Raw genomic sequence first — 14458 nt, forward strand, 5'->3', positions numbered from 1 at the left:
CTTTTTGATTGTATTAACTGTCAGTCTTTTCTCTCCTGTTTCACATTCATATATTATCATTTTAATCACATGGCCGTGTGAATAATAGTGTGTGTGTGTGTGTGTGTGTGTGTGTGTGTGTGTCTGAGAGAAAGAGAGAGAAAGGGAGGAGTGTGTGTGGCAAGATTGCACATGCATGATTGGTCATTCATGTTCAAGTTTGGAGGAAAGACAGAAGACTAGTTCACACCACCTACATCACACACACACACGCGCACACACACGCACACACACACACACACACACACACACACACACACACACGCACACAAACACACACGCACACACACTCTATGTTCTATCCAGGCACTCAGCCTCTGTGTTGTTGATGTCTGAACATTTCAAGTGAGGTGGCTATAAGGCCTGCAGCTGGCTGTCTCGCCCCGGCTGAATAGGGGGTGCCTTTTTTTTTTAGGCGGGAAGGCGCGCGGCTTGTGAATGCTTTCCCGATGAGAGATGAGGCATATTGAAAACTATATTAAATTACCCTGATTAACAATTTAGCCACGATCAGGCCAGCCATTGGGGGCACTCTATGGGGAGGCCCGGGTGCTATTCATCGCCACTGCGCCCGGGTCGAAAGGTGCCCCAAGTTCACAGGCTCAGGTCCTTTGTTATGCTAACGCCCTATCCAGATCAGCTGCCTGCTCCGTGGCCAGACACAAGCACTTTCCTGAGAATGTTCAGGGAGTCGTCATTCCACTGTTTTCATCTTAACCCCCTACTGAACACATTCACGCTGACACACGCACGCACACGTACGCACGCACGTACGCACACACGCACACACACACACACACACACACACACACACACACACACACAGATATACACACACACATACCCTCATACACACACATACACACCAATACGTGAATGCAGACACATGCAGAAACTCACACACAAACACAGACATGCACACACACACACACACACACACACACACACACACACACACACACACACACATACACACATACACAAGACAGACAAATGCAGGCACACACAAATGCACACCCAGACACACACACACACACCAAACACACACACACACACATATACAAATGCAGACACATGCCCAAATATTCATACATTCTTTATATGTGTGCATGTGTGAGAAATTATGAGATTGTATGGAATGGTCACTCTGTCCCCAAAATTGAGGGAATATTCAAACAATGACTTTCTACCTTATTTTGTATTAAACAAAGGCAATAAATAAAATCCAAAACATGTTTATTATATAGTAGGCCAACATTACATTTATGAGTAAATAGGTAGATGTAAAAGGGTGAAAAGTGCACTACAACTATTATCAGTACTTCTGTTCATTTTTCGGACTACAATCCCTATAAAAGACAAATAAGATAAAGAATCAAATAAATGATAATTATGGAAAAATAAATTAATGAAGGCATTGAGTATTTAGCAAAGAAAATAAATGAGCTGAATCGCGTGCTGAAACCAAAGCGAAGGAGTTGGGAGGATGAGCTGACCCCGAGCACTTCAACACTGAGTCCGTTCTCTCTGGGGAGAGCCGATCAACACATGTAGTGGTAATGACTCCAACACTGGTCAAACACCCTTGACCCCAAGGTCAAACTCTTTAGCCTGCTAACATTTGTCAGCCGAGATGATGCGATAGGAAGCAAGAAGAAAATGTAAAACTTATTTTGTCTGGTCTTAGTTCAAATATTAATTTCGAAGAATCATAAAAAAATGTTTTGCTTCACCTTGACCTAAAACCAAATTTATTATTTTATAATAAATGTTGTACTCTTTAGAAGTATATCATGTTTATAATATATTGTTTTATATTAGAATAGCTTTTTAACAGAAATGTTGAATATTTATATTTGTATATAGCAACCTAATAACACGTTACTTCACAACATTATTTCAATTCATAGAATAAATAGTACATAGCATGAAGAGAGAATATAATTCAGGTGTAGGATTTTAGAACATGCACACATACATTATTATTACACATTTAAGTGGCAAAAACAAGGCTAGAAATACACATAGGGACACACACACACACACACACTCAGGCAAACACAACAAGAATATGCAACGACATGCATTATTAAAACAAAAAAATGAAGAAGCCACAGTAGACAAACAATATGCATGTAATACATATGGTGGAGTGAACTGTATAGAATGCAGCCTGAGTGGCTGAGCAGTAACACTCCTCACACACTCACGCTGAGCCCCAGAGAGAAACCTTTGTTTAAAAGCCCTGCAGAACATAAACAGGTTGTCTTGCTTGAGTCGTCAGCTTCCAAATCTGCAAGAGGAAGGTGCCATGTCATTTTCATTTAACACAGAATATTCAGTCATATCCACGCATTAGCTTCCCTCAACACAAAAAAACCCGTCCCACTCTGGCCAGGCCGCCTCAAAAGAAAATAAGAGCACTAATTCAGCCAGCATTAAGGCTTGATTATAATGAGTATCTCTCTCTCTCTCTCTCTCTCTCTCTCTCTCTCTCTCGCTCTCTCGCTCTCTCTCTCATCCTCATTAACACGCCCCTCTCTCCCTCATGCAGAGACACACACACACACACAAACACACACACACACGCTTTCTTTTGTTCAACAGTACGGTACAAATACAAGGCCTAAATGAACAGTAGAATGATGAGCTTCTTTTATGACCACAAAATTATTTTTAAATAAAAATCAATAGTACAGTCTTAAGTATTTTCATTTAAAATGACATTTAAAAAGTGTAAAGTGAAAAAAAATAAAAGGACCACTTTGCAGTATGGCAAAGCCCTCGGAATATTCCATATCCGATATGTATCCAATGTGGCCATAGCGTATGTTGGTCAGGATTCGTTCTTCCGTCATTGTGAAGCTGTCCGGTCCCAGATTCTGTCTAAATGACAACGCCCAGTCCTTAATGCCACTGTTAATTACAACCCCTGATGGAGAGCCAGCTGGGCAAGAGGCTGGAGCCGATTGGTTTGAAATGGAACCAGCTTATTTAGAAGAAGAAATAACCAAAATAACCAGATAGTGAGTCAATTTCATCAGTCAAAAGAAATATGCAGGCATTTAGTACAAAGCGGTTGTCCGTACCATCATGGTGTGTGGATTTTCAGGGTGTAATTGTGTCGATGAGAGCAAAGGCAAGGAAAGGGCCTGGTTCCTTTCTTAATGGAATGACACTGTAGTATCTTAGGGTGGGCTGGGTGTCAACGATGGTCTGCACTGACATTTATACATGGAGCAATTTAAATAGCTGCAGCGCTAAATATTCAAATTACCAGATGAAAAAAAAAATGGCTTTAACCAATGTTAACCCTTGAAGACTTTTAGCTCAAGGCAAATTCCTCCAATTGGATAGCTGAACTCTGCCTGGCCTGAAATGGACCCAATAAAGCTGAATAAGATCCCTCCAACACAGATCATGGATGTGAAATGCATTTTAATGTTTGACCAATTATTAACCGATAATAATCTATTCTAGGTTGTGGCTCTATTGTTACTTTTTTAGATATTCAGACGTCAAGAGAGCAAAAATATTTGGATAGTGTATGGCTAAATAGTAGCATTAGGGTCTCTGTTTCTGCTCACTACATTACACATGAATTATTCAAATCAGTTGACATTTGCATTGCAATTTGCCTTCTTGTAGATTACACAGAACGACGAAAGATTTCCCTCCACCAAAGCAGTACATTTACCTACAAGTTCGCCCAAAACTGTGATGCCTTGATGTGAATTTTTTCAACTTTATTTTTTTAGGTATATTGCTGAGATCAGTGATACACATTTCATCTGGCTGTTTGATATGACTGTAGAATAACAACATTTTTCATTGGGTTGAACAGTACTTCTCAACAAAGTATATCTGACTGACATCAGTCAGCTACAGTTAGTATATATTTTCATTTTTTTTTACTGTACTACTAGTCATTTGAATTGCAAAGGTTGCAAGTTTGAACTAAAAACCTAGCCTAGCCTACTATTGACAGAGAGTATGTCATGCAGATTAAGCACAGAGAAGCACTGCCAAAACACTAACATTGCACGCTGAAGTTCCTGGTCATTATGTTTAATATAAATATCAAATTATCCATGGACAATACTGAACAGAAATATTCAGGCAGAGCTCCGTTAAGGACATTAACTGCAGGGAGAATACAGTTCAATCAGAAGCAGTCATTGTTCATATTGTGATATGAAATACAATGGGATGAATGTAGAGTTTATTTTCCCTGCCAATAATGGGAGGAAATATAGGTTAGCAGTATGGAGAAACCTTTAAATTATGCTTCATGTATTACATAAAGCACAATTTATTTTCCCTGTGTATTATTTTGAATTCCATTTTCTAAATTGAAGCAATCATTAACATCCAAACATATGTTATACACTGTAAAGGTGCTGTTGGTTAGATTCGAGAGCTATAATTTCAGCGTAATGTGGTAGTTCTGTCGGGAATCACTCATGTCATAGATTTAACCATTTACTGCATGAAATGGTAATACAATTACATTCTGCGGAATGTTTCCACTCTTTTCAGGAGTTCCCTGCTGTAGGATTTAAAGCATGACACACAGACGTCAGATACATAATAACAACAGCACTATACAATCCCCCATGGGATAAATATATCTTAACTCATTGCATAGGTTACATACAATACAGAGCAGAACCAAAGCAGGTGAAGGCTGGGGTGGTTGTGGGTGAAATTCTGTTTGGCACTCTATACTAAATACACCCAAAATGGCATTGCAATTTTAGACCACTCCCATCTTATTTCTGACCAATCATGGCATCTTTTCCCTGATTGGTTTGGGGAATCCATCTCACCTGTAAATAAGTGTTTGAAATGCAACACTTGTCAATGGCAGGAAACGACAAGAGGTGGGCATAACTGAATTATATGTAGTACTTGACATTAATATGTTCCAGTATGAACAAGTGTGATGCTATAAGCATCTATTTGATAGGTATTTATTTAGAAGACTAGTCTACATACTTTATTCTGCCCTAAAGGACTATGTTTTCCTCAAAAATAAATAGAAAACATCTAATCCTCGTGCCATTGACAAATGCCTATTACATATTGTACTGACACTTCAAATAAAAAACGCAATGGCTAAATATCCAGATTTAACTGGGTTTAGGTAACCCATTGTCTACTCACTGCTTACAAATGGGTAATGCTTTTAAAAATGAATCCCATCTTTTGTGAACTATCTTGCACATGGTTAAGGCTTAAGTATTTGCTTTGAGTATAAGAAAAACATATCTTGGTTCCAAATGACGACATTCTTTATAAGATCTAGAGATCTTATAAAGCTTACAAAGTACCTTATCAAATGACATTACTACTGAGTCTGTTCATGTACTTCATGTACTTTAATGGTTAACTTAAACCATTTGCCCAAAATGACTACATTACTTAAGTTAATGATCTAACTATATATCTACACACACACACACACACACACACACACACACACACACACACACACACACACACACACACACACACACACACACACACACACACACACACACACACACACACACACACACATTTATGAATATACTGTATTTACATATTTGTAACCAACTTAATCAATCTGGGATTACTTTAAAGAAGCTTTGCTAAAGTTAAAACATTGAACCCTTCCTCAGCATCATCAACAGATGCAGGTGCAGAACTGTCACGTGTGACCATGCCGCTTTCCGGTTTGTGGGGTCCTTGCGTCCACTCGGTGCTTCCTCCGCTGTGCCTGCCCAAAAACAACTAATCCAGACACATATTTTAAAAAAAATCAGAAAAAATACGTGTGCACAATGTTTCACGTAAAACATTTTACACATAATGAAACTTCATACTTCAAAAAAAGTAAACAAAAATACACATCATCACCCGCCGACGAACGAGGCACATTCCCGGGCGCCTGCATATCCCAGTCTTCGCATGACCTCTACCGCAGTTGAAAACACACACGGCGGAGGAAGAGAGGAAGAGCCCAGCGACCGAAGGCGATGCTCCCCCTCAGCACAGCGAGGTGACGCTTTGCTAAGAGGGACACACACACACACACACACACAACCACAGCCTTTCGACCCCAACCCGTTGCCAAAGAGGTCTTATGTGCTCCGAGCCGCTTGATTTCCGACACGGGGGGCGCGCAGTGTGACGGTAGCCCGGGCAGCCTGTTCCAGCAACCGCTGCATCAACATGGTGAGTGAGTGTGTGTGTGTGTGCTTGTGTGTGTGTGTGTGTGTGTGTGTGTGTGTGTGTGTGTGTGTGTGTGTGTGTGTGTGTGTGTGTGTGTGTGTGTGTGTGACAGCAGCAGCACCACCGAGCTACCGCTAACGTTCACACTGCTAATGCTGTCATCGCGTTACAAGTGTCCCCTGTCAGCGACGTCCATGCATTCCTAGTGAATGTTAACGCGTTGCAGAGCCACATGCATTTCCATTTCAAAATGTTTGCGTGTGTGTGTGTGTGTGTGCACGGGAATACTGTGTGAGATGCTAGTCTGAATGGTGATAGCAACCTGCTAGCACGTGTAGCTTGTAGCATAGCATCGATTGCACTTCGTGTGAACCCCCTTTTAACGTGAATTCGCGTCTGTGACATGAAACGTTATAGTGTGTCCAGTGGCATGGACGCCATGTGGTTGACACACTCCCTCTGCCAGTGCTGTTTGCAATGTGTGTGTGTGTGTGTGTGTGTGTGTGTGTGTGTGTGTGTGTGTGTGTGTGTGTGTGTGTGTGTGTGTGTGTGTGTGTGTGTGCGCTGTGTTTGATGTCACAAGGAGCACCGTTTGCTGGTGATACTGAAAAGCAAAAGGTGTCGCCAGCACGCCTCCCTCCCTCCCTCCCTCCCAGTCTCACCTGGCCTGGTTCGGCTTGACCTCTGGATGTCCTCCGGGACTCCCGACTCCTGAATGTTCTGCAGATAGTGTCTGTAAATGTCCCCTTTCAGTCATGGTTCACGGGGCAGAGGTCAGCATGTTTGGGGACAATATACGTAACAACACCTAGACATATCACTAGGTACCTGTGTGTCTTAGTGTAACGTAGGTTTCAGTTCTGAGATAATGTGATATGCACTTAGGAAGGTATAACTTAATGTGGCATTACTATGGTTAAGCCCTTGAACTGCAATCTGGCTTTCTGCTCTCTGAAGGTAGGCTTATACATTCAACAAGTCTGTCAGGATAACTGTACCACAAATGGTGGGCAAGTAATAAGGTAAAATTGAGGTCCCTTTTAAAACAAGATTCTTAAATTGAGTTCCAAAATGGAGTGTGACTATTAACATAGTATTCCTTATGTTGAGTTGTGTTGTGTTGTTGTTGTTACATATATTCCTTATATCATATTATCCCAGGTATTAAAATAAACTCATGTTTCTTTCATACCTGTGTCGTTACATATACCTTTTATATTATCTTTACTCTGACTGACCCTACCTATATAAATTCCACCATTCCAGCTGTACTAGGCCTGTGATGACATTAATATGAGACAAGACCTCATAAATGAACAGACTAGTGTTATATAAACAAAACGTATTACTATTATTGGGCTATTATTCACCACTAAGCCATTTCATCTAGGAAAGATCCACAAAGCTTGTTGCACGGTAAACATACCGTAGTTTATTTTCAAAACATTGCCTCTGTATGGGCTGCCTATTCTGAGGCCTCAGAGGCTTTGAGAAGCTATGTATGTTTATGCTTTCCATGTTTACATTGTAGGCTCCGTTGTTCGTAGGGGAGCCTCAACCTGTAGTAATGCACTTGAAGTCTGTACGTTTTCAACAGTCAACCATCTTTTGCGCTTTGTCTTCAAGCTCCTAATGCAAACACACCAACGCACCGTCGTCATGCTAACGTTGTCTCGATTAAATGAATTTGCAAACTAACAAACTCTCATCATCAGTCCAACCTATCTCACATAGGTTATGAAGATTTTTGGAATTGACAATAAAGCTGACTTTGACTTTGAAAGTAGCCCAACCACTGAAGGTCTCTGTTCTGTTTTGAAAAAAGGGCTTGAATATAATATATTATATTATATTGTACATATTGTACATTATTATATAATTGATTCAGTAATATTCATATTTGTACTTTATATTTACTGCTTATAACCGCATATAAATATTTCACAGTAACTTGTGATGACACTCGATGTCTTATTAAAACCTAATTGCATCAAGTTTCAACATGCAAGAAGGAATATGACTTTGGCCAAATTTGACGTGGAGATTCCCCCCCCCCCCCCCCCCCCCTCCAGTGATGGTTTCATGGGTAAAATGTCAGATAGGTTATTGACGTCTTGAGTGGCAGTGGGTATCACAGTAGACACACACACACACACACACACACACACACACACACACACACACACACACACACACACACACACACACACACACACACACACACACACACACACACACGTTGAATTGATCTTTGCGTACAGGGGGTCAAATGAACTGGGCAAGATAAGGAGGCATGCTGGTTTAATTTCCTTCAGCCCAGAGGTCCTCACTAGTCCCCCGTGGAGAATGGTCAAGTCTCACCAAACTGGAAACACGTGGCTATTGACCTATATACTCTTTGACCAAGTATTATGTCTAGAAAATAAGAAATGCAGACAGGTTATGGTTGGCTACATAAGGTCTGTTAAATTGCCAAGCTTAAAGAGACCAACCGGTCTAAACAGGTATATACTTTAGCTTTCTCCTAGGGTTGGTGTGTCAGTCCAACCCCAACCGCTATTGGTTGAACCATCAATACATGTGCAATGTGAAGGGGTGTATTTAACCAATATACAAGGAGGATACTCTCATCATAATCCTTAAACGAGCAGCCTTGAGGCTCCTCCCTATCGCTCATTAACAGTAATCACTTATGTGTGTGCTAGCCCTGATACCAGTGATTCTTATTGATTGTGTCACGTGCCAGCTTACACTCTGGCTCAGACCTATAGAGAGTAGATAAAGGAGCAGCATGGTAGGAATAATTCAATCTATGTGAACTGAAGTGAGTATTGATCTCATTGCACCTGGTTGCTGTTGAGCTCCCTTGCTTGGCTAAACCTTAAGATACCTATCACAGGAGTGCTGGCTGGCTTCAGCTGTTTGGGAGTCTGACAGGCTGACGTATTTCAGATATCCTGGCTGCAGTGATTTTGAGCGTGGAATGATGTGGTGGTGATTTTTGAGGGAGATCATTTCATAACCTATTGATTAGCACTTGTGCCGTAATCTATGTGGACAGGAGCTCTGTGCCAAGTTTTCAAAGCCACTTATTAAGATTTATGATGGATCTGCAAACAGTTTTTTTTGACAAAGAATTTTGAATTGTTTGAATTGTATTGATGAATTCACTTTAACTGCACCACCACCACAAATGTATTATCTTCTTTGCATGCTTCATTTCATGTACTTTACAAATTGTGTCAGTCTGATTTTTTTGACAGGTGAGATGTAGACCGATATTCTGTGATGCCTACATTAGCTTTTGTTCGCATTAACACCTTAATGAGGTTAAGTGAAGACGGATTCAAATAATATCTTCAGAATCTCATCAATTAATTTGTTCCAGTTTTCCTGTCTTGTAATCTGTATATAGTTGATCGCTTTATTCAAGACTTGGTGAAGTTTACATAGGCCTAAATTAATGCATGCAATAGGACTGAAGGCTTATCTGAGTGTAAATATGCAACCATTGGTTGTCTTCCTAGTTGACAGTATGTTTGACCATGTCCATATCAGTATGAAATTGGATCTACTTGAAATAAGTAATATGCAGTGTGTTCAGGTTAGATTAGATTACATTGTTCTGAATAGAAGATATACTCAGGATCCAGTCCACCTTGTTCAAAGTCAGACAAACCTCTACATCCGGGATACAGAGCCTCATGCTTGCCTGAGCCCACTGCAGTGACATTGAAACTATTTTGGCACAACGCATATATTGACACAATATTAGGTGAGTGTTCTTTTCAAAAGTTTGGATCAAAACAATCAACAAATGTAAAGGTCTTTTCATGTTCTGTCCATTGAAAACGTCATCTTGATCAAGCCTGGCTGTAGAACGCGCTTTTATTTTTCCAGTGGCTAAAGTCAGGCAAATTATTGTTGGCTTTCAGCCGTAATGACAAGCTTCATTCAGATTTGTATGATTTGTTACGCTCCATGTCATTTCCACGTTTGGAATAGCAAACCCATTGCACTATTCTCCTATATTCCGCCGTCCTAACTAGACAAGTGGTTTTATCCATAATTTGCTGTGCCAAATGATTGGACAGGTGGCGTCTAGGTTTGGAAATACGTTTCAATTGTTTGGCCTCCCCTTCATCACATTGAAGGGAGGGGGAAAGGAAAGGCAGCACTCGGTCATTATGGTGTCACGTCACAGCACTTCAAAGGCCTAATTGTTTCTGAGCTTGGCTGTTCCTTAATGACTGGATGCTCGGTGGGGGGGGGAAGAACAACAACTAGTTAACCCAAGCTCCTGAATGACATTGAGACGAGTACTGATCGATGGACCTTCGATCAGTACTCGCCCGCGGTGTGTGACGTGCGTGCGTACATGTGATGTTTCCTAGCAGTTGAATTATTATAACTATCATCTCCATCCTCTACCCCCCCCCCACCCCCGCCTACCCCCTCTCCCCGTGTCCGCATTCCACAGGGGGTGATCGGCGTGCAGCTGGTGGTTACTATGATAATGGCCAGTGTCATTCAGAAAATCATACCTCATTACTCGTTCGCAAGATGGCTACTCTGCAGTGGCAGGTAATGTGGATTTCTTCGTCCTTTTCATGATTCTTTCTGTTGTTTTCCAAGCATCGCGCCCCCTTTTTTTTTTTTCCTTTTCAAAAGGATCCTTGGAACAATGGAGAACGTTTTACTAGGTTTTCATTTTTTGAAGCCGGCAAACGAGGAACGTGGATGAAAGAAAAAGCGTGTATTAAAAATGCAGCAAACACCAAAGGGTTTCCCAATATTGGAACGACCCCAGAGGATGCGTTTGGAAAATATAGTCCCCGTCTAATTTTCTCTTATTAGGGGCATATGTGTTTTTCAGTAAACAGCTTCTCGGAACACATTTAATAATTAATTTATGCTTTTTAGTTCCCTTTCCAGTTTTTGAAAAACTTTAAAACAGGAGACTCAAAGGGTCCCTACGGACTTCTCCGCAGTACAATATTGCTAATAAATAAACATTAGAAGCATGCGTCTCTCGAAACACGCATGCATACAAACACAAACACGTCCAAAGTCCCTCAGACAAACACACACACACGCGCACACGGGGCCAGATGCGTCCCAAGTAAAAGTACTGTATGTAGGGATGATCTAAAGGATGTTTTTAAACTAGCTCTCGCTTCAAGCAAATTCATGAATGGGAGTCCTCCCATCCCTTTTGGAAATCCCTTTCCTTCAGCGTGGATATGTATGCCAGTTAATTTCCAATGTATTGTAAGGATTGTGGTTATTTATCCCAAACCAAAGACTAGAGCTCATATAAGTCGATCTAAAGAGTTAGACAACAACAAGATGTCATTGTCGTTCTTTTTTTTTTTTCCCCTTCCCAATATGCAGTGTAAAATGTCCTAGTCCTAACGCTGGTCTCCTTTCTCCCCCTCCACGCCGCCTGTCCACCCGATGCCACGCCGCTCTGTTCTCCTACAGTCTGCGATGGTATCAGCACCCTACCGAAGATGAGCTGAGGAGCTTAGCTGGGAAACAACAAAAAGGACAGAAGAAGAAAGAAAGGTAGTGGTGGGGGTGGGTGGGTGGGTGGGTGGGGGGGGTGGAGTACGGCTGGCACCTCTTTCATCAGGCGGGAATGGAAAGAGTGGCGGCAGACGTCGGAGATGGATGGAGAACACAAGGCTGTCAGGGAGGAGATGAGGCTGATGTGTGCTCCTGTGGCTCATTTAAGGCCTGGTTTTGAAGTGAGAGGGGAGAAGTCTGCCTTCTGTTTGTTCCCCCGCCTTCGTCAGGACCTGGAGGGAGTGTTTCTGCTTAGAAATAGGTTTCTTTATAATCGGCAAGGGCAAACTGGTCCTGTTATACTGGTGCCAGTTTGGGGTTTTGTAATGGTCGCTCCGTGGTAGCCTTCGTGAAATCAAAGTCGCTAACTGTATCTTTCAAAGTGATGGCTGGTGAAGAAAAGCCATTCAAAAGCAAGTCCGAGTGAAAATCACCTCTTCAACGTTTCAAGGCCGCAGATGGGAGGTGGGACCATATGTCGGCACACATGAATTTAGTGCCGTTTTCTTTTGTGCGGTGAATTTTGTGTCGGAAGTCCCACCAGGAAAGGTAATCCTTACAGTTCCCCCCCTGTGCCCTCTTGGTTTTAACTTAAAGCCGCTCCATAGCCGGCTCCTTTCTCTCTGTGGCCGGCAAGCCTGAGCTGCGTCTCTCCACATGGGCCTTAATCCCTCCCAGTCAAAGACGGACCACTGTCCTCTGGCCAGCTCGCGCCATGCGGCTCGGCTTCTTTCTGTCCACCGGACCGCTACCTCGGTCTCGGTGCGGAGGGCCCAGAGCCCAGAGCCCAGGCGCAGGCCCCCCCCCCCCCCCCCTTTAAATTTTTTTTCGAGTCAGGTGCCCCGTGGTTGAAATGGGTCCGGGCTGCTTTTGGGCCCCGTCGGTCCTTGCGGTGGCATTGTCTTCTGAAGCCAGCACACACACACACAGGGGCGGAACGGACAAAGCCCTGCCGAGCTGTGAGGATCTTCCTCCAGACAGGTCTGGAGAGAACAGCTGGCTAAGCCTGTCCCCCCCCCCCCCCCCCCCCCACACACACACACACTCCCTCCTTTCATTGGCTTGGAGGAGTTTCATTGCTTCCCTACTAGTATTATCAACAACATGGGTTGTTTGGCTCCCACCACACAGGTATATGTAGTGCAGGCCCTAGAACTTCATGTCTCCAGAGAGTCTCATTCGGCCAGACCGTGTCCACGCTCGGACGGCCTTTGGAGCCCGGCTTTGGTTCTCAGCGCTGTAGAGCGCACTTGTTTGAAGCCAGGAACATTATCGAGATGTGAGTTATAGTGGTTAATGAAATAAGTGGGTCCGATTTCAGCCGACCAAATTGGTTGTATAGATGTTTTTCTAAGTTGTAGCCTAATGGAATCTAATTATATTTAATGTTTCAAATGTAGAAACATGATTTGTGAAACTCAAATTGATGTATAGACGGTTAGCATTGGGCAAATGTTCCTTAAAAGAAGTTTGAAGTGATGGAACGGATTAGGAAATGATGGTAATTGAGGAACGCTCATTCCTCAATTACATGAATCATGAATCAGGGGGCATTCATCACGAGGTGACGACTGTGTGAAAGGATGTCTTATAAATACAGCACTGCGGTATCCGCCTCACGACACAACACTGCTCTTTCTCCGTCGCTCCAGGAAGTACAATGGTCACATAGACAACAAGCCGCTCACCATTCCCAAGGACATAGATCTACAGCTGGAGACCAAGTACATCACAGAGGTGGACACGTTAGGTATGACGCCACGCTGCTGTTGTTTTTATTACATTTCACGTTCACCTTGAGTCTGTTTACCAAAATGCTTTTGCATTTTGCAAGTTACTTGCAAGCAAGGCTGAGCCATATGACGATGAGCCCATAGAAAACAGTCCCAATGGGGATCTGTGAATTGAAATAACTCCTACAAAAAATGTGTAATAAAGCAACGTATATATTCCTATGTATGTATGTATATATAGTATGTATATTGGAAGGGAAGTTTTTTGTTTCATAATACTTAAATCTCAGACACCTTACAGATCAACAAAGTGTTCTCTAAATCCAACCCTTCACAATTCTTCTGCAAAAGAAGTCCTGTGAGCACCCGTCGTCATAACGCGCGTCATAACGCCTGCTGCCTGCTCCTGCTCCTCCTCCTCCTCCTCCTCCGCAGCGCTCCACTATTTCCCAGAGTTCCAGTGGCTGGTGGACTTCACGGTGGCGGCCACGGTGGTGTACCTGATCACGGAGCTGTACTACAGCGTGGCGCAGCCCTCGGGGGAGATGAACATCAGCGTGGTGTGGTGCCTGCTGGTGCTGGCCTTCGTCATGTATCCTTTTGACCGCCGGTTGTTTACCGTGACCATTCGGTTGTGTACCAGATGCACTTTATCTTAAAGTGACTCGCAGTGAATTCTGCTGTTTTCTCAGATTGCGTTGTTTTTTTTTTTTTGTTTTTTTTTTGATCGGTCTGCATAATACTTGACTCAAATAAAGTAAACCGTTTTTTGTTCCCTTGGCAACACGTAAAGGTGTGTGTGTGTGTGTGTGTGTGTGTGTGTGTGTGTGTGTGTGTGTGTGTGTGTGTGTGTGTGTGTGTGTGTGTGTGTGTGTGTGTGTGTGTGTGTGTGTGGAGATACA

General features: G+C 42.6%; 1 protein-coding gene across 1 annotated transcript; it reads left to right on the plus strand.

Annotated features, from left to right (window-relative positions):
• Positions 1-6040: 6040 nt before the first annotated feature.
• LOC311342818 (transmembrane protein 161B-like) lies at positions 6041-14256 on the plus strand. The gene is made up of 5 exons (XM_084467648.1): positions 6041-6258; positions 10736-10839; positions 11740-11823; positions 13476-13573; positions 13992-14256. The coding sequence occupies exons 1-5, from the start codon at positions 6256-6258 to the stop codon at positions 14213-14215; spliced, it is 513 nt and encodes a 170-aa protein (XP_084323774.1). The 5' UTR covers positions 6041-6255; the 3' UTR covers positions 14216-14256.
• The last annotated feature ends 202 nt before the right edge of the window (positions 14257-14458 follow it).

Source organism: Micromesistius poutassou (genome assembly GCF_964030765.1).
Source record: "Micromesistius poutassou genome assembly, chromosome: 5".
Lineage (NCBI taxonomy): Eukaryota > Metazoa > Chordata > Actinopteri > Gadiformes > Gadidae > Micromesistius > Micromesistius poutassou.